The 21016-nt window shown below is 40.4% G+C and overlaps 1 protein-coding gene across 5 annotated transcripts in view; it reads left to right on the forward strand.

The window, feature by feature from the left end:
• Nucleotides 1–21016, forward strand: part of Zeb1 (zinc finger E-box binding homeobox 1) — a 172524-nt gene that overhangs the window by 117489 nt on the left and 34019 nt on the right. For 4 of the 5 annotated variants that reach the window (XM_034509997.2, XM_076939634.1, XM_076939632.1 and 1 more), the window contains one exon: nt 178–375. The exons of the other annotated variant lie outside the window; for it this stretch is intronic. In XM_034509997.2, the coding sequence (XP_034365888.1) occupies nt 178–375 (198 nt within the window). The remainder of the gene's footprint in view (nt 1–177; nt 376–21016) is intronic. 5 annotated transcript variants of the gene reach the window in all.

A 21016-nucleotide genomic window follows, 5' to 3' on the forward strand; every position in this document is an offset into this window, starting at 1 on the left:
CAAAGCATTTGTACATTATGTGAGTTTTCAATAAGTGTAGACACTGATATTTGTCACTGTGACCATCTGGATCTAGATGTGTTACCAAGTGAGTTGCTTACCAGTCATGGTCTTATAAATATTACATCTGTTTTTAAGTTAATTTGTATGTTAACTATCCATTCCTTTGTATTGCAGTTACAAATTATAATACTGTGGTAGAAGCAAATTCAGATTCCGATGATGAAGACAAACTCCATATTGTGGAAGAAGAAAGTATCACAGATGCGGCTGACTGTGAAGGTGTACCAGACGACGAGCTGCCAGCAGACCAGACAGTGTTACCAGGAGGCAGTGACAGGGGGGGCGGGGCCAAGAGCTGCTGGCAAGACGACGGTGAGTGGAGCTCCTTATCAAGTCTTCTTCTCTGTACTGTGTATTAAATGAAAGACAAATTGGGTAAAAGTTTCAAATAAACAGTAAACTTACTTGTATATTAGCCAATATTAGATGTCTTACTTATTTTTAAAGTAAATTTTGAATCAGAATAATGTCGTTTTGACAGTTTGCAGAGTACCTAAAATACATGGAGTTTAATAGAAGTTTCTAAACCTGGCTGAGCTTGCCTCATATTGTTGAAGCATATTGTCATATGCTTGTGTCACCTTTAATTTCATATTGGAATATGCAAATTAATGATAGATTTATAAAGTAATAAATGATAATATAATAAAATAATCCCATATGCAAACATCTGAAATAAACATGTATTATATGGGTGTATTTAGTATAACCATGAACTGACAACAAGCACCTGAACTGTCTGTGTGCCCACCAAAGTTAGCAAATTAAAGTTGGGTAGGCTAGGCATCCGGGAAGTGAAGGACTCTCAAGTGGCTTTCATGCTCACTCCTGTGCATGCATTCAAGCCCCAGTTCACATTGCTATGATGTAACCTAAAGTATCTTAAGCCATGTTTGAATTTAAAGTATATTACAAGCATCTGTAGCTATTAAGTACACCCTTCATCCCAATGCTACAGAAATCTCCCAGTAATTTAGTAAGCAGTCAGGAACACCAGAAAGAACAACAACAATAACAACAACAAACAAAGAAAAGAAGCAAAATCTAACTCATAGTATTCTGATTATAAAATGTTCTGTCTTATTTAAAGAAAAAACAATTTGGAAATTAACTACCAATAAAATAAATTATTAGCTCCAAACCTATGACCATACAGTTAGCCACCAGTGGCCACAGAATAGAATGAATAGACAGAAATGTGAAAGAGGGATTTATGAGTAGGAGGGGAGATTAATAGGAAGGTTAAAGAGTTGGGGTGTGTGTGTGTGTGTGTGTGTGTGTGTGTGTGTGTGTGTATTATATACATGTGCAAAATTATCTAAAATCAAATTTAGTAAATGAAGTATGTTAAAAAATAATATAATTTCCAAAATTACAATAATTAAGTGGTAAATACCCAAAATGAATTTAACAGCAAGTTAAACAGAGCTAAAGAATACATAAGGTAGAGAAAATTACACACAAAGTGAAATTTAAACAGATGTATATGGAACAGGTTAGGAGACACTGTAGTCTGATATATTTGTGAATTCTGGGTAATTAGAGAATATGCAACAGTAACATCTGAAGCAGGAAAAGCCAAGAGTTTTTCAGAGCTGATGACTTATCCAAATACAGCCCAGGTATAATTCAAGACAGGGAAGAATACACACAGCCTCTGCATTTGGCCCTCAGTGAACAGAGCACAGTGCCAAGAGACCTAGCTGTCAAAACAGAAGCCAAACACAAGAATGCTGAAGGCTCCAAAAGAAAAATGATTCATTACACATAATGGAAAATACTTGTAAAATTTCTAAGCAGAAACTTTTTTAAAAGGCAAGAATAAAATGTGATAATATACCGCAGGTGCTGAAAGGGAAGCACTACCAACGAAGATACTATACCCAGCAAAGCTATCCTTTACAAACAAAGAAATAAAAATTTCCCCAAACACTGTAAGAAATATGTTACTCACAAAGAAAAAAATTATATGATATATAAAACAAAAAACTGAAAATACTGTCAGGATGAAAACACCAAACAACAGACAGCAGGAACAAAGGAGCCACAGAAGTGGTCAAGGGAACCACATCATTTATCTGTGATTCCATGTGCTTCAACTATAATCAGGGTAACTATACTGACTTTTTATTTCATCTACGAAAGACTCCCCTGAGCTCTGAGGACACAGGTTCAAAGAGTGGTGCTGAGAACTAGAGAATGTGAATGAGACACTGTCACCACAGACAGAGTCACCACTTAATGATAGAACACATTTGCAAAAATATGCTGGCATGATCAGCAAGATGGCCTGACCCTAAGATCAAGCCAGAGGACATAAGAGACCAACTCCAGAAGTTGTCTTCTAATTTCCACACAAACTGTGGCACATGTGCAGATGCACACTCACTAAATAAATAAAGTATTTTTAAAACTTTGGAAATACATTAACAAATATCTCAATGGAAGAATAGACCTGAAGGAAGAAACAGCAACACATAGGCCTCCAACATGGAGCTCTCAACAGGGCTGTATCATTAGGTAGAAAATCGGCCAGCCGAGGGAACCACCCCACAGTGCTCAGCAACATATCAACACATCTTCCACAGAAAGTCAAGGTGACATCTAAATGAAATATCAGAAGCCCACCGTCCTTCCCAGGTGGAAGGTAAGGAAACTGCTGTGTGACCCAGAACATTACACTGTGATAAAGGTCAAACTGTTGGCACAGGCAGCATAGTAGACAGATCTCAAGAGCGTTGGACTGAAGGGAAGTCTGTTTCCAAAGTTACAGTTTGTAATGATTGAATTTCACATTTCTAATAGGGAAACCTTTTAATAACAAACTGTTGCTATGAGGACCTGGGAGAGAGTATGATAACAGTTGACTAGCATTGAGGACATGGGACAATGTTAAACTGTTCTATATTTTGATACAAACATCCTGACATGAGCCTGTGTGTGCATTAAAGTGTACAGTCTCAAATAACAGTAAGGTTTTCTATACATTAGTATGTGCTTCCTGCAAGGAACCTGTAGTGTCACTGATGGACGTAGCATCAATGAGTTCTACTAAACATCCAGGGTCATAAACATTCTAGTCTTAGGCAAGTTTTTTGACATGGAGTATGAGAATGACAGTCACTCACTTTATTACACATACTACCATATCTAGAACCAAATAAAATACTCAGTCCAAATACAGATGCCAAAATCCCAGACTAAATATTAGCTATAAAATAAAATGTGCAAATGTGCATAAAAATTGAATAATTCTACAAATGTTCAAAATGAGAAAAAATGGTATGTGTATATATTGAAATACTATCTCAAGAAAAAGAAATACATTTAGTAAAATTTACTGGATTTCATAAAAGTAAGCAGCGTGGGAAGAGTGAGCACTTCCTTACTGACAAGAGCACATCTCTGTGACCAGAAACAACTTAAAGATGTCTGTTGTCATTACTCAGTCAGCCGTTGGCGGAGGTGTTCCCACTGCAGAAGACTAGAAAGTTGATCAGGAGAAGTGGAGATCTGAGAGGGAGAAGCTGTCCTTTACAACAATACAGTTGTACACCTAATGAGTCTATAGACAAATAGATATTCTAATGAGTGGTGAGTAAAGTCATCTTCCAAGTTATCTGAATACAATATCGTAAGTGCTGGGCATAATGCTAGGGGACTTGCCTGGTGCCCAATATTGCAAAACAAAACCACTAGTAAATTGGTTTACAGTATTTCCCATATATCAGGAAGAATAGGTGTGCATGACTAATTGAAAATTACAGACTTCAGGAGAGGGGTGCTAGAGGACCATCACACTCATGAAACAGAAGAGCTTCACTTACCTCTAGACGGAGTTTTACTGATGTTCCCAGGCTCCTTCTATGTGTCACCTTGCATATAGTTTGTGTGTCCCTTCATCTTCTCTGTTGTAGAAAAGCATCTCAGTCATCCCTTTCCTCCCATAACTGTCAGCGTTGAGTAGAACTCATCAAGTGTCTTATAGAGAGTCCTCAGTTCAAGTCTAATTTTTCTTATAAACCAGGGATGTGGAGTTTGGGGAATAGCATATAGTGAAGTATCTTTCTGTGACTTCATATCAGCAATGCATGATAGCCTTGGGGTATCACTGTAATCTTTGGCCTCTTGTGAAAGGAACAGCCAGAGGCTAAGATGCAGAAAGAGATTAAAGGCAGTAAAGCCTGAGTGGTAATGACATGCCATAACACGCACAGATCTTAAAACCATTAGGAGCACTTTTGTTTTTATTTGCAGAGGGAAGTGTGGGAAAACAGATAGGATAGTGCTTTCACTTGTCTGAAAGTGGGAAAGAAGGCAGCAGCATAGAGACGGAGCATGAGCCATAGTTCAGTCAGGAGGGGGGAATAGAGAGAGCAAGAATGCAGAGTTCCCAGTGGGTTTTCAGGGTGAGCACTTACTCATGGGAAGTTTTGAAAGATGAGATCATCTGTCAGAGACAGAAGCTTGAGATGAGCCCGTCCCCATCTGTGACTGACATTTGAAGGAAATGAGTGCTGGGTTTTATAACCCTCAATCCGGTTGAAATCAAAGTTACATCACTTTGTTCTTTTGTTTTTCATGTATATGATCATGCATCTGTGCACATGTATGTGCAGATACTCACACAAGTGTGTAGTATGCATGTGGAAGACAGAAATGGGTATCTGGTATCTTCCTTTACTCTCCCCACCCTATCATTTGGGACAGGGTCTCACCAAAGCTAGAGTTTGCTGGTGGGTTGGGCTGGCAGACCGGGGAGCAAGGGACCTTCCAGTCTGCTCGCTTCTCCTTGCTCGTCGAGTGCAAGGATTAGATGCAGATCTGCCACGGCATCCAGCTCATATGTAGTAGGAGCTGAAGGTCTGAATCCAGGTCCCCGTAATTGCACACTGTTTGCTTCTGTACCACCTTAGCTTGTCACCTTTGTCTCTGTGCTTTCCTGAGCCTGTCATTTGCCATGACCAGCTCCCTCATGGCTTCCAGCATATTTGCTGAATGAGACCAAGGACAGAGCTGGGGCCTGGCTCTAGCTTTCTTCTACAGACTGCTTTTTGTGAAGCTGTGTCAGGTTGGCAGTTGCTAGGCATTGGGAGTGCTGCGTTTGACAGTGATGGGAACTGAACCCGCAGCACCATGCAGGAGGGCCAGTTTCTACACTGAGTTCCCGGCCCGGCCCGGCCCTGGCACTACCTTTTAATACATTCATTCAACTATTTCGTGATTCACCTGTGTCTTCAAAAATAAATGTAATAGAAAATCATGTTAAATACCCAGTTATACCAGAGTTAACCAGTTTTCCCACCCATACTGGAATAATGTTATCAAAAATGGATATGAGACCAGGTTATTATTAATTTCCTATTTGTTATTAACATGGCCTTGGCTGCTGGTAATTAGGGGATTTTGGAGGGGGTGAGGGATGGTTTGGTGTTTTTGGTTTGTTTTTTGGTTTGTTTTTTTTTTTTTTTTTTTGGTTTGGTATCTTTATTCTTTGTTTAATTGCTTGTATTTGTTATTAATTATCCTCTGAAAAATTATCTGGGTGGAAATGCAATGTTTTTTACATTTACAGAATGAGGTCAGAAGTAGACATATATAGTGGATGACATTTTCCTGTTTATCAGTTCTCACTGTTCCAAAAAGATCATAGCCACTCAGAAATCAAAGACACCTACACTAAAATGACAGTGATGGAGCCCTGTGGTAAAAATGCCTTAACAACTACGAATGTGGCTGAAACCGAAAAACAGGAGAGCCTTGCTTTGTGTGGGGCCTTGTTGCCCTAGACTTGGGTATCTTCCTAGAAGAGATCAGAACTCACCCTGCAGTTCCTGGTTGTCTGTGGATTTGAGTGCAAAGGCCAGCACCTCTCAGCAGCCCCTCCCAACTGGACCTTGTAGCACTCTTGACCTTCCTTCTTTTCCCCTGACCCTCCCATGTCCTGCTCCCTCTGCCGGCAACACCTCCTTTTCCTTTTCTGTCACTTACTCTTAAACCTGAACACCCTCGACCAGTGGACATGCACCACCTGCCAGTGTCCATAGCTGCTTTGGGACTGGATTATTGATCATCTGTTCCACTAAACAACTTGTGAAAGGTAGGAACTACGATGTACTGAGAGCCGTATCTCTCCACTGATACCCAGTACACACTATGTGCTCAAAAAGCATCTACAGTCAATACCTTAGGACAGTTTCCTTTGAAATTCTGACTTTCATTGACCTCAAGAAAAATACATTGCCTTTCTTTGCTTTTCATTTTGAAAGCTTTAGCTCTTTGTCATTTTTATATAACATTGTTTGGACATTGTTTAAATTGCTGTATTCATCTTTAATTATGTGATATTCTGTGTGACTCTTGTAACACACTTACACAATATGAGCTATCTACAAGCTTCCTGGGCAGTGTTTATCTTTCCTTAAAACATGAATAGAATGCAGCCACTTAAAAATATTAAATATTTTAGCCCATTCATAAAATACCTCAGACCTAGTAAAGTAAGATAATTATTAAATGCCTTATCAACTTTATTAAAAAAAAAAAACTATAGAGATCTCTGCATCTAGAAGAATGGAATAGATGTTTTCCCTGTTCCTCCTACTAAGGACTAGTGTCTGTGTGCATGTGTGTTTACATTTGTGTGTGCGTGCGTGCGTGCATACATGTGTTACAGACAAAGGAAGCCAGATGATGACAGGGCAGCAGAGTCACTGGGTTCTCTGTTCACTGTTTCTTTCTCCCAGATGAGACTATGTTCTAGGGAAGCCAGCATCCAAAACCTCAGCAGGTGTGCACATAAGGCAATGGCTCAAACTGTCCTCAGCCTACACTCAGGAAAGCAACAGCTTCGGGATACAGCAAATGGTAGACAGTAATTGTTCAACTGTAGCTAAATACCACAGAGAAAGCTACAGTTGCCTCAGTAGGAAGCTCTGTCTTCTATTCTCAGTGAAGACAGGCCTCTCAATCCCCGCCCACACTGTGGGAGGCAAGAGCAAGTGGCTATGAGGCTTTCCACCATCCTGCTGAGTAGGGCAGAGGAGCCTCCTGGAGAGTCAAGATGACAAGAGCATTCACTCAAACAAGCTTTTAGTAGAAGCCTCTTGGAGACAGGAATGAAGCCTTCCTGCCCAGGGTGTGCGGCCTAGGGCAGAAAAGCCTGACTTCATCCCTGCTTTGCAGTAAGGATAAGCCCCTTTCTAAGCCACTGTCTTCCCGGCAGGGAACAGATGCTGAGCGAGGGTTCTGGAAGGCATTTTCCTTTGCTGCTCTGCTGCTTACTTAAATAAGAACTGCTCTCTGTCTCCTTAAAACTGAAGGCATCCATGTTTCCCTTAAAAATGACTTGTGAGCATTGAGGAGGAACTTTGAATCTGAATAGAAAAGCAGTAGACACCCAGAACTTAGCGGTGCTGGTGTTAGACTTTGTGACCAAGAATTTAAAGCCAGCATAATAACAATCAACAGTTGAGAACATGGCTAGAAACCAAACCCCGACAGCCCCACCCAGTCAAAGCAGGGAGGATAGAAAGAAACACTAAATGGAGGGTTATAATTGAAAATACGGCCATCGGAACACAAGAAAAAGTAGCTGAAGGAAGAGCAGGAAACAGATGCAACTGTAGGTCGGACAAATAGCCCAGCTTTCTGGAAAGCAGAGAGAAGGAGCAGAGAGAGCATCTGTGTGCCTTTGGATTTGATCTTAATGGCGTCAGCTCTCCAGCAAAAGAGGAGAAAAGAGGGCAGGACTGGGAAAATGTTCAAAGAAATGGCTCGTATGTTCTAATATTTGGCAAAAGATACAAAGCTGTACCCTGAATAGAATAAGCCCAGAGAAGCCTATACCACAAAACATCAAAGTCAAACTTAAAAACTCAAGACAGGAACAGTGTCAGAGACAGATACTTGGGACTGTGGCTGTAGAGAGAGCCCACACTGAGTGACAGCTGCCTCTTAGAAGCCATTCTGGAGGCCAGCAGGGTGTTGCTCACTTCTTAAATACTGATAACTGTTAGCTTAGGGCTCTAGGTCCAGAGAAAGTAACTTAGGAGCTAAGGGCATTTTCAGATAAAGGAACCTCCTCTACATAAAGTACATGAAGATGCCTGAAGATTGTGGTGGCTATTCTTCTTGTCAACTTGACTGCATCTGGAATTAACTAAAAACCCAAACAGCTGAATACTCCTATGAGAGACTTTTTTCCTTAATTAAATCATTTGAAGCAAGAAGAAACACTTTTAATCCAGATCTTTTGGGAAGATTTACCTTTAATCTTTACCACCCCTGATGGCAGCCTATCTAGAAGACATGGAAGAAAGAAGAGTTTGCTCTCTGCCTGCCTGTTCTCACTCTCAATGGAGAGCCAATTCCTTCACTAGCATTAGAGCGTACTTTAGGACTTCGGCATATACTGAAGACCAGCTGAGACATCCAGCCTCAGGAACTGAACAACTACTGGATTCTTGAACTTTTTGTTAGTGGACAGCCTTGGTTGGACTAGCTGGGCCATAGCCTGTCAGCCACTCTAATAAATCGTCATCTGAGAACCTTGACTAACACCGAGATAAGAAAGACGATGAAGGAGATCGGAAGGGAGAGGTGTGGACAGCTGTACAGTTGCACATGCTCTTCCTGCACTTTCCTCAGTTATGCATTAAGACTGAAGCAAACATACTGCAAATATGGATACATGAAATTAGCAAAGGCAGCCTAGAGAAAGATTATCAATAATTTTTTATTTGTAGACATAAGCTACCTAAAAATACATATTCAACACAATCTTACAGTCAATTGATACTTAAGTCACAGGATGTAGAGAGAGTTTACATTCATCCTAGATAACTATTATTGACCCACTGTTAGTGTGCACCATGTTATAGATAATATTCTCAAGCACTGAAAAATTATTTAAAATTTCTAGAAACAAAGTAATTCCCCAGTTACATAATAAATTGTATTTCTAATGTATATAAAGTTGCTGGGCTTTATATACATTACCTCACTTAATTTCAAAAATTAAAGATTTGTGTGGATTCCGCCATGCTTTAGATAGCCTTGCCCAACTGAAAGCCAAAAACACATTAAAATACAGTTCAGAATCCCTGTGACAGACAGTGTGGCTACATGGAATATCAGTGTCAGTGCCAGGCAATGGCAGCCTAACCCATGGCAGTGTGGACACCGCTTATTACAGGACCTGCTCTGCCTTGACAAGAGTTCTGGCATCCGTGTGATAGAGGTACAGAGCAGATGTGAGCACCACCCACTGACCCAGGGCAGCCCAGACTTCTCAACATAGCACTGGATAATCCTTAACAAAGCCTCCCTAATTCTAAATACAAGGCTGGTCACATCTTGTGATTCATTCAGTTGGTTATTACTAAATAAACTTTAGGCAGTGAGGCTTCAGATGCATTAAGAGTCCTATCCTTGAATTGACGGGGAAGGAGGGTGTCTGTAAAATTATTCTTATGACTGAAATTTGAAATGTTAGTCTGTCAGTTTGGACGCGGCTGATCTAATCACCCTGTTTCTGAAACATCAACAGAATTTGAGTCACCACAAAAGGAGCTAGCTTTACACAGTAGCATCCAACCTGCCGAGCAAGCATTGATCAGAGCTGCCTGTTGCACTGTCTGAGTGTTCTTCACTTACAGCAGGTCTCAGGTCACCCTAACTTCAAGAGGACATGATGTAAACACACTGAGGTGTAAAGAGATCATTGTAAAGAGATCAGTAAAGAAGATGCAGAAGTGTCCACAGGAACTGGAGAAAGCCAGTTGCTCAGTGAAATTTTCTGGATTTCTAATTTCTTGTTGATGCAAGGGCCAGTGAAGGGAAGACACTTCAGCACTCCCGGACAGGAGGCCATGCTCTCTATGCCAGTTAGCTACATGAAAATGTTACATGAAACAGAAACCCGCATGGGAATGGTCAGTGACAGTCGCCTGTGCAAGAGACTTGCACATCAGACTGATAGGAACGGATGTGAGGCTGAGGCCCAGCATACCCTAGGAAGTGGAATATACTACTGAAATTCTAACTCACGGCCATTAAGAGACTATTCTATCAGAACACAGTCTCCATTGCAGGAAAGCTCAAGGACTGATTGTAGGAAAGATTTTATTATAATTAACTGTGACATGCTCATTATTGAAAATAAACACAGTGTCAAGGCAATGAAATGCTCTTGTCTTTACATTTTACCATGGGAAAGAAAGTGTGATATGGCAGTAGCCCTATATATACATATTCATCTTGCAGTACCTTGTGTCTGCCCAAGACTGATGCAGTGTCAGTCAGGCCTCTTTGAATGCACACACCTTAACTTCAAGATACTTGTGCTTTTAGTGTAAAAACAATATAAAATCCAACCTAATGATGTAAAACAGTTTTATCCTCATGGTCAGTTCTTAATATTTTAAAATGTCTCACGATAGTGACCATAAGAGTTTTCTATAAGAAGTTTCTTAAAACTGTAGGTATTTCCATTTACTACATGGTCCAAGCTACAAAAACCTCTTTATCATGAAGAACTGTTTAACACCCTGTTCTTATGATCCATAATAATAAGACTTCACTGGACACAGTTGTAAGAGCTACTGTGTGGAACAAATATAGCCAACACTGAGAGAGCCTGGAGCTGAATGGTCCTCATTTATGAAGACTCTGTTTGCCCTCCCTGGTACTGTATCTCATGGAGGAAGAGCTTTCTGATGACTTCCAGTCTTCAAACAAATAATATAACCTTAAAATTAATTATACCTGTCCATAATGAACTTTAATGTGGTCCAAATTCTTAGTGAAAAGGATGGCATGAAGCCTATGGTCAGCTGGAATCATAATTATCATCAGTATGAACTTATGCTCCAGAATACATGTTAATACATGTTAGAACTGACCATGAGAATAAAATAAGACTCAGCAGAGGTATATGTAGACATCACTCTTCTTTTTTTTTTTTTTTTTTTTTTTTTTTTTTTTGCAGCTCTGCTGAAAATGCAGTGGTATCATTTGGAAGATGATAAATAGGCTTATCAAAGGAACTTGGATCAGTATGAAGGAACTTCCAAAACCTGAGCTAGAGCAGTATTTACAGGAAAATAATAATACTGGAAATATGAATGCATCCATGTGGATAGAAACACTAAATAAAATGGGAGAAACACACAGCTTTTTATGGTAGAATTCTAATTACATATTAAGTAAAGGAATAGGCAGATACCATGGTTATAATTCAATCAGGAATCAAAATGGGGTAAACTGGGAAAAATTTTAGTAAGAAAAAGGTATTTTTATGTCTAAAAGAACTTCTATTTCTTCATTACTAATTAATTATAAAGAAACCCATCACAAGCAGTTTGAAGAAAGCTGTCAGGCATCTTAGCCAGCCAGGTAACCAAGCTCTTAGGATCAGCAGTGTTGAGAGGAAGACATGCCACCCATGGGATTCAGGGACATGCCACCTGTGGGATGCAGGGACACACCACCCACAGGATACAGGGGACACACCACCCACGGGATGCAGGGGACACACCACCCGCGGGATGCAGGGGACACACCACCCGCGGGATGCAGGGGACACACCACCCGTGGGATGCAGGGACACCCCACTCGTTGGATGCAGGGAACACGCCACCCATGGGATGCAGTGATATCCCACTCACAGGATGCAGGGGACACACCATCTGCAGGATACAGGGAACAACCAGGGCACAGCACTGCTTCCCAGGAGCCCACTCTTAGAATGTGAAACATCAATCTACACATTAGAGAGGTTCAAGCGGATCTAGCTACAAATAAGTGTCCAGTGTTCTCCAGAAGTGTCAGAATCATAGCACAAAGTCTTGAACTAGCTTGTCAAGGTCTAAAAGGTTGAGTTATAGGATATTGGAGTAGATTGTGAACAGGACATCTGAATGCAACGTAAGATACTAAAGTGGTTTCTGAACCAGGAAACAAAAGGTAATGGGAAAGCCTATAAAAGTCCCAGAAGCCTGTAGTTTAGGCAGTGGTATGGTAATGTCATATTTTCTATAGTACTTGTTAGTGCATGCTCTGATGACAGGAAGCTGATTAAAGAGTAGACAAAATCCTTAAAAGGTTTCTAACTAAAGCCCTTTAAACATGCTGCTCAAAATAAAGCATAAAATGATTTTTCTTAGGTTCTGTTTCTCTGACAAAAGTTACATTTTAAACTTTTTAAATAAACTGTTAATAGGATAGAAGAATGTTGATAACTAGCAATTCAGCTTATATAGTATATATAACCTGTTGGGGATCAGTTGTCCTCAGACCTGCGGCCTTTGACTCTTCCTGATCGGCTTCCACATTTAGAGTGGCCTCTGAAGACTTGAAATTGGGGGTCAATGTAAATCAAGCTTTTCTTACTTTTGTGTCAGGTCTGGCTGGATTTTAAGAAACATGTTATTTACCTGAAACATTGAGGGACTGGGAAGGCTGTGAGGTAGACATCCAGTTAGTTCTGAGTAGCTGTGTCATCAGTCACTTGGCTCTGTACATTATTCGTTCTGTTCTTACAATAGGTCTGCATGATAACTCTTATCATTAACTAATTGGAAGACCAAGAGTCAAGCCAAGTCTCTGTAGTACCAAAGCATTCTATCTTCTTTTTCTTCTAAATCCAACAGGAAATATACACATTAAATATGCCTTTCATAAAGGGAGCTAGCACTGGGTAGGTGGTTGGATCATCCATCATTGCCCATCCATAAAGAAACGTCTTCAGAGCAGTTACCACGTCCAGTACCACTCTGCGTTTTCCGCGGCCTCCAAGAACCACTGGTCACTGGTTTTCAAATTCCATGTCTGGAAAAACTAAAGCAGCAAAACGGAAACAAGGCGAACCCTTCCCTGTAGGTAGCAAACACAGAGTTGTTCTCCTCCTCGTCCCTGTCTCCCGGCTCTAACTGTTTAATCATTGTGTATTTTCTATGCTGCCAGGACAAATCACCACACGTTTGATGGGTTAAACTAAACAAGTCAGTTACCTTAAGCCATTACAGTCTCAGTAGGATAAGACCTACATGTACATCCTCTGGAAGTTCATGGTGAGGACCTTTCTTTTTTCTCTCTCCTGAGATGTTGGCAGAAATGCCCTCCTTTTGGTTGTAAAGGGACTTTATTTCCTTTCTGGCTCCGGCCTACTCTGACCTCCAGAGAGTACTTGCATTCCTTGGTTTATGACCTATGCCATAGATTCTTTTCCTGTTGCTGTGATAAAATACTCTGACAAAAGCTACTTAGTGGAGAAAGAGTTTATTCTGGCTCAGAGTTGAAGGTGCATCCATCCATCCCATCAGAGCTGGGAGCCAAGGTGTCAGGAGCCTGGAGCAGCTAGTCACATCACATCCATAGTCAGGAGCACATACAGTCCAGGATCCCAGCCAGGATTGGTACTGCCCAGAGTGGACAGCTTTTCCCACTCCAATTAAAGCAATCAAGATAATCCCCCATGGGCATGCCCCGATGCTTATCTCCCAGGAGAGCTCGGATTCTGTTAACTGGACAATTAACAATCATAACCCTTCTGTCCATCTTTAGAGCCAGCAGAACAAGTCAAGTTCCTCTCACGTAGCACATTCCTGCTGCCACTGCACTTTCCACTCTTTTGTCCCCTCTTCCACTGCTCACAACGAGTAACCAACCTTGCACATAATCCAGGAAAATGTCCGTATCTTAAGGTCCATAACCGTAGTCACATCTACACATCTCTTCCGTCACTTAGGAGTTCTGTGCACTTGGAGAATCAGAATGCAGACATTGTTGGGAAGGCATTGTTGTGTAGATTACACACATACAGTCTACACATCACAGCCTGGTGTTAGTAACTGCAGTGTAGTTATTGTGTGCCTTGCGTTCTATGTGCCAGTGTCTAAACTGTCTGACTCTCATATAGTGAGACATGAGATCCCTGCCTTATAGATGAAGGAACTGATACAAAATCGGACTCTTCCACTTCACTCTTGCATGAGCAGGACCTGAAGCCAGCTGTCCTGAATTTAGAGGTTACGCTGTTAACCTCTGCACAGCCATAGGACATTCATGTGATTTGGGACATCTGGTATTTTATTTAACTAATCTGTGGGTTGTTTTTTTTTTTTTTTTAATGTTAAGCTGCTTGTAGGTAGGTAGGCAGTTTATCCTAAGTCTTTCAGCTCACAGTAAGGAAACAGTGTGAAAACATGGATGGCTGGGAATGAGCAGAGCTTTGCTGAAGTTACTCACCGTTGCTACCATAGCAGATGCCAGTGGCTGTTAAGTGAACCCTTTGGGACAACTTAAATAGCAATAAAAAAGTAATTAAGTAATGTCATGCAGTCCAATGACATCCTGCTACAGCACCTGTAATAATAACTGTGTGTCTCTTTCATTTAACAATACTCTCTCCTTTAAGCTGTTCCTTGAGGTTAATGATAAAGTCTTTGCAATTTCAGGTTCTAGCACCTAGAAGAATTTCAGGTTCACTGTAAGCTCTCAAATAATGAGCATGAGAATGGAAGAGTTAGTTAAGTCATTCCTGTAACTGTCAGTCCACTTGACCCTGCTATTAGAATTAAATGAATTAATTTGAGGTCACAATGTTTCAGACTATGATCTCCAAATTCTACATGTAGTGAGGGTAATAGTCTCCAAACAATTACTGTGTCTTCTTAAGATCCATTACAGCAGCCGTAACTTACTGAGAAGCGGCTGTCTGCTGGGCATTGGGCTGAGCATTTCATATGTACTCTCATTCAGACCCTAGACAACTCTAGTAGGCAATGCCCTAGTTTCATAGCAATTAGATTTGAGCCTCCTGATGGCTTTCCTTAACTAGAGGTAGAAATTGATCACCTGCACGTGTTGGTGCGTTATATATGTAGTACTAGTCATTTAGGTAGGCAGTGTTTCTTCCTGCTGGCTTCCACTCTTACCTATGGCCTCCTCATTTCTTACTCTAAAAGTACCCACAGGATTTCTGGGTTCCACTCCATTTACTGGTTGTTTGGTTAATGTTTTTGAAACAGAGTCTCATTATACAACCCAGTCTCCCTGAACTGACCATATAGCTCTGGCTGGCCTCAAACATGGCAGCCATCCTCCTACCTCAGTCTCCCAGAGTGCTAAGATCACACATGTGAACACAAGTTTGATTTCACTTTTTTTTATAAATAAGATCTCCTGCAGAATATAACTATCAATTGGTGTCAAGAAACTGATTTTTTAAAATTAGACACTATAATTTGGCATTTCCATTTATAGAATAAGAACCTATAATTAGAAAATTGAATTTTTCTTGTTTTTCTAAACACTAACCCAAGAATCATTTAAAAAATGAATCTAATTTTTTTTTAATGTTGATGTACAGCCCTGTGCACTTTAGCACACACAGAGTCAGGACAAAGTTGCATCAGTAAAATTCAGAAGTGTGGCTCATCTCTAGTTAAATATCCCACTCACATGATGGCTGTCATGGTCCAGACTCTAGCTACTATAGTTTCTCTCTTTGAGGGATGTCATAAAAATGGAACAGTCTAATGTGAAACTATTTGGCATTGGGCATCTTTGACTAAGCATCATGTGTTATCCCTTCTTTTGAATAATATTACAATATATGATGTGCCAGATGCATCCATCTTGTTGCATGTTAAGGACACATGAATTGGGTCTACTTTGTAGAACTGTGTAAAGCCTCTGAACACTAATGTGCAGGACTCAGGAGGCTAAGAACACACTTCCGGTTCTGTAGAATAAATGTCCAGAGGTAGGCTTGTTGCAGCATATACTAGCTTTGCTTGCTATTGTAAGATGCTGGCAGACTGTTGAGCAGAGTGGCTGTGCAATCTCACAGATAAAGGAGCAGTTTCTCTGCAGTGCTCTGCTGTTTGGTTTTGCTGTTGTCTGTGCTGTTGCTGTTTTCTGTGCTCTTGCACATGCTCAGTCGGGCTCAGTCACTGACTGATAGCCCTGGCCCTGCAGTAGTTTTATTTTTATCTGTCCTTAAATGTGTGTATTCATGATGAGTGTGCTTTGACTTGTATTTCCTTAATAGCTGCAAAGTTGAACATGCTTGGTGTTTCCTTATATCTGTCTGTCCTCAGTGAACCATCTGCTGTTCTTTGTGTATGTCCTGAGTTGTTTTATTACAGATTTGAGTTGTAAATGCATCTAAATTACAGATAAGCAGTTGTAAATACATGCCTTTCTGATGCTGGGGATTGACCAGGGTCTCAGCACCTGCGACACAAGCACCATGCTGCCCCGAGCAGCACCCTGGCCCTTAGAATACTCTCCAGCCCTCCTCTTGTCTTCTCATTCCCTTGGCCTGATCTTTCCCAGGACAAATGTTTTAACTGTTGAGGCTGAATCACTAAGTTTTTCTTTTTATAGACCATGTTTGTGGTGTCATATAAGGGCTCATTTAGTTAAGATTTTTAAGATGTGAAGTCATGGGTCATTTTGTGTTTGATATAGATGTCTGGTTGTTTCAACACTTTGTTGGAAAGACTGACTTTCTGTATTAAACTGGCTTTGTTTTGTCAGTAATTAATCATCTTTATTTGGGTGGAACTATTCCTGCACTGTGCTCAGTTCTGTTGGTCTCGTCAGCACTGCACAAACCTGATTCCTGTAGTTTAAAAGATGCTCTCAAATTGGGAATGGCATTCCTCTGCTTTTTTTTTTTTTAGTTTCCAAAGCTGTCTTGATTGCTAAAATTTCTATTTTGCTGAGAGATTACATCATAAGTAGTGATTTTTTTTCATTGTTAGTTAAAATTATGAGGTTTGGTGTCTTTAGCACATTGGGATGTTAGGTGGTATTTTAATGAGTGTTCAAATATTGAAACAACCCTGATTCCCTGGAAAACCCAATTTAGTAATTTTCTACCTTATTGAATTTACAAGCAATAATCTGTGGAATCTTTTGAGTCTGTGTTTAGTAAGGATAATGGTTTGTGGCTTTCGTTTTGACCAGTTACATGGCTTTTGGTATCAGAATAATAGTGGGATCCTAGAATGGGTTATAAAATGTTTCTTACAAAAATTTTATCTGCAAAATGAAAGTTAAATTTGATGTATTTTCTTGAAATGTATGATAAAGTTTGCTAGTAGGATAATCTTACCATGGAGTTTTGTTGGAGGAATGTTCTAAAAATTTAACTCTTCTACCGTGCTAGGGCTAGTGTCAGGGTCTTGCTAGATGGGAGACAAAATTAATTTTTAAAATAATTATAGGAATTTTCAGGTGACTGACTTCATTGGGGTGTTTTAGGAGTGTATGCTTTCAGTTCCATTTTTTAGGGCACTTTAGAGGTTTTCTTGGCCCAGAACCACTGTTACACACACACACACTCACACTCACACACACACTCACACTCACACACACTCACACTCACACACACTCACACTCACTGGGTGCTTGTCAATCCACTGTGTTGATCTTTATCAAGAATTGATCTACAGTTTTATACTTTGAATTTTATTAATTTATAGTCTTCGGTGTTTCCTTTTGCCTGATCCTGGCTAATTCTCTTTTTCTATTTATGTAAGACAGAAGCTTAGTATTGTTTGTTTGTTTCTTAAAATAACAGCATTTAATGTTATAATTGTCCCTATAAGTACCAATTTAAGGTCATCTCAAAATTTTTGAAATTTAAAAATGTTTCCTTTTGACCCATGGAGTCTTTAAAGTGTACTTATCTCTGTTTCCACAAATCTGCATGGCAACTTTCTGATGCTGGTGTCTAGTTTAACTCACTGTGGTCATAGAGATGTGTTTGTATATATGAGCAACCTGGAGTCATCATCAGGTGCCTTTCTTAGTTTCTCTGCCTTATGTTTTGTCTCATTGAACTTGGAGCCTGTCAATTTGCTAGTATGACTAAACCAAAAATTCCAGGGACCCCCCCTTTTGCCTCCTGAGGACTGGGGTCACAGTCACATGTAATCATGACCAGCTTTTTATGTGGCTGCTAGGGTTAAACTCAGATTCTCATGTTAGAATGGCAAGCACCTTATTCTTCCCTCCCTCCTAATGACCTTGAATATTTTGTATCTTCATGAACGAGTCAGGTATGCACTAGTAGGAGTGTGCCTGTGTTACTGAGTGGGGATTCTATTCGTTTCCAGCCAGAGCTGGCTTTACATCACAGTGGCCCCCTCTTTATTCTTGCTGATTTTTCATCTACTCAGTTATCAGTTGTTAGTGAGAGGAGTTCCTTCCGGTGCTGTGGGCCTGTCTCTGTTCTGTCCATGTGATTTCCCTCCTTGTGTCCTGCGCATGTTACATTTTCCCGCTAGATTGAGTGTTGTCGTGTGGTGTTTCTCTGTTGTTCTGTGATGTCCTTAGCGCCACACACTACTGTGTCTGATGTTAACAAAGTCACTCCAGCTTTCTTTGGTTTGATGCTTGTGTAATACAGTTTCCATCCTTCTAACCTCATCTGCCCTTATTGTTAGGTTTAGGATATAGTTTTTGTAGCTAGCAGGTGGAGTGGGACTTGGGTGTTTGATATGTTGTTTTTCCGTGTAGTCTAAGAAGGTATGTATCGTAATACCTTATTTAGAGTGTCTATCAGCACAACTTTTGATGTTTGGATTTAGGATTTTACCATTTTATTATTTTCTGTTTTTTCACTTTTCTGTTCTACTTCTATACCTTCTTTTTGATAATTTTAGTCTATTTAATATTGTACTTTATTTTAGTTTTGATTGAATTGCTTTACATAAATTTTAGCATTAGCTTGATAATTTTGAATAGCTGCATTTTTGTGTTCTGGCTAACCCAGCCAGGGTGAGATTTTTAGACTAGACAAACCTTACTCTTTACATCCTGCTTCAATTCTGTTTAGTGTTTATACCACTCCAAAGGAATACAGAAATCTTGTTGGCACTGCCATGTTTATGTTCCAGCTGTTCTTCCTGATGTTTGTGTGTGTCAACGGTATGATGTATGTATGTTTATGCAAGGGTGTGCATGCACATGGAGAGGCTCTGCTGCTTCTGTCATGCTCCATCCTTTGTTTTTAGAGTCTCCTGGAATCTGGGGCTCGGCTCTTTGCTCACTAGCTACTCAGGAAGCTCCAGGGATCCTGTCCTGCTCCTGTTCCCTCTAGTGCTGGGGTTGCAGGCATGCATTACAGCACTGACCAATGTTTTACATGGGTGGGTCCTAGAGATTCTCACTGATTGAGCTACCTTTCCAGTCCCTATTCCTAATGTAGTTCAGGCTAGCTTTTTCATACTGGCTGTGTAGCCACATGGCAGATGACCTATGTAAATATGCATATTTATTTATACGTGTGGTGTGTGTGTGTGTGTGTGTGTGTGTGCATGTACATGTATGTGTGTGTGAGAGGGAGACCTATTGGAATTACTTGCAGGTGCAGGCTGCAGACTAGCTAGTCCAGCAATGGCTGGCTGTAAATAGAAAGTCCAAGAATCGTGTAGTTGCTCAATCCACAAGGCTGGATGTTTCAATTGGTCTTCAGCATAAGCTGGAGTCCTGAAGAAAGTAGGCTCTAAAGCCAGTGAAGGAATGGATTTATGAGAAAGGTGAGGGCAAGCAGGCAAAGAACAAAAGATTCCTTCTTCCATGTCCTTCTATAGGATTCCAGCAGAAGGTGTGGCCCAGAATAGATCTGGATTAAAAGCATGTCTTCCTACCTTAAAGATCCAAATTAGAAGTGAATCTTTTTAATTAAGCAAAAATCCCTCATTCCTTAATTCCATACATAGTGAAGTTGACAACCAAGAATAGCCATCACATGATTAATTTCTAAATGAAAACAATAACCAGATAATAATAATAATAACCTAAACATGATATAACTATCCCACATACACTCAAAAATGCATTATACATTTGAGCAGGTCATAATTACACCTACCATGATATAACTGTCCCTCATACAATTACAAATGCATTTATAAACTTAGACTAGGTGGCAATGTCCCTTAAGGGACATTCTTTTAGTATCTCAATCTTAAATATGATAGCCATTGATATTCTTTTAATTGTTATATCACATGAAAAAGAAATTGAGGAAAGAAAACATGAATATCTGTACAAACACATTCTTAATAAAGTATGACAAACACTCATGGCAGTTATTGTCCTCATTTCTACAACTGGTCACATGGCCTTAGCAGGTGTTTATAACTACCTTCCTGTACTACCCATTCTGCATTTCTTCCTCCCTCTGCAAGCACCTCAGCAGGTCTTGGCTCTTTCCTGGAATGACCCATACCTTCATTCCTGATGGGCCTTTGCCTTTGTCATCCTGCTTGGATTAGGCTGTTGCAGATTCCCATTGACTTTAATCACAGGACATGGTATGGTACCCTAAGGGATCTCCTGCACTCCAGACATAATCTTTTCTACCTCCATTATGGAGACACAATCCAGTTTCCTCCCTTTGTTAATCTGTATCAATAACCCTCCTCACACTGTTATTCCTTTTTTAGCCTATAGGTTTAAGGGCATCAGAATCCCAAAATGACCAGGGGGGAGTCTGAGCTTCCAGTTCAAGGGAATGTTTGTGTGGCTTCTGGCAGGACCACATCCCACTCTGGAACCAAAACTTCCAGGCCAGCAGAACTTAGGGTCACAGGAACAAAAACCTTTCCTAGTGGGTCACCAGGGGCTATAGTGAATGGAGCTATTCCCTCTTTCACCCCTTGATTCCAAGACACTCGAATTCTGGCTATGGGACAAACTGTACCATATATTAGATGCTGATTGAAAGCACATACCTCCTTCTCAAGAACCCTATTCCAGCCCTTCAGGCTGTTGCCACCTAATGGCACTGTAACTGTGTCTTCAAAAGACCATTCCATCTTTCTATCAGGCCAGCTGCTTCACATGGTGGGGAACATGGTAAGACAGTGGATTCCATGATCCCCTGTCACACTTCTCTGGCTGTGAAATGAGTTCCTTGGTCAGAAGC

This window comes from Arvicanthis niloticus, chromosome 8 (genome assembly GCF_011762505.2).
Source record: "Arvicanthis niloticus isolate mArvNil1 chromosome 8, mArvNil1.pat.X, whole genome shotgun sequence".
Classification (NCBI taxonomy): Eukaryota; Metazoa; Chordata; class Mammalia; order Rodentia; family Muridae; genus Arvicanthis; species Arvicanthis niloticus.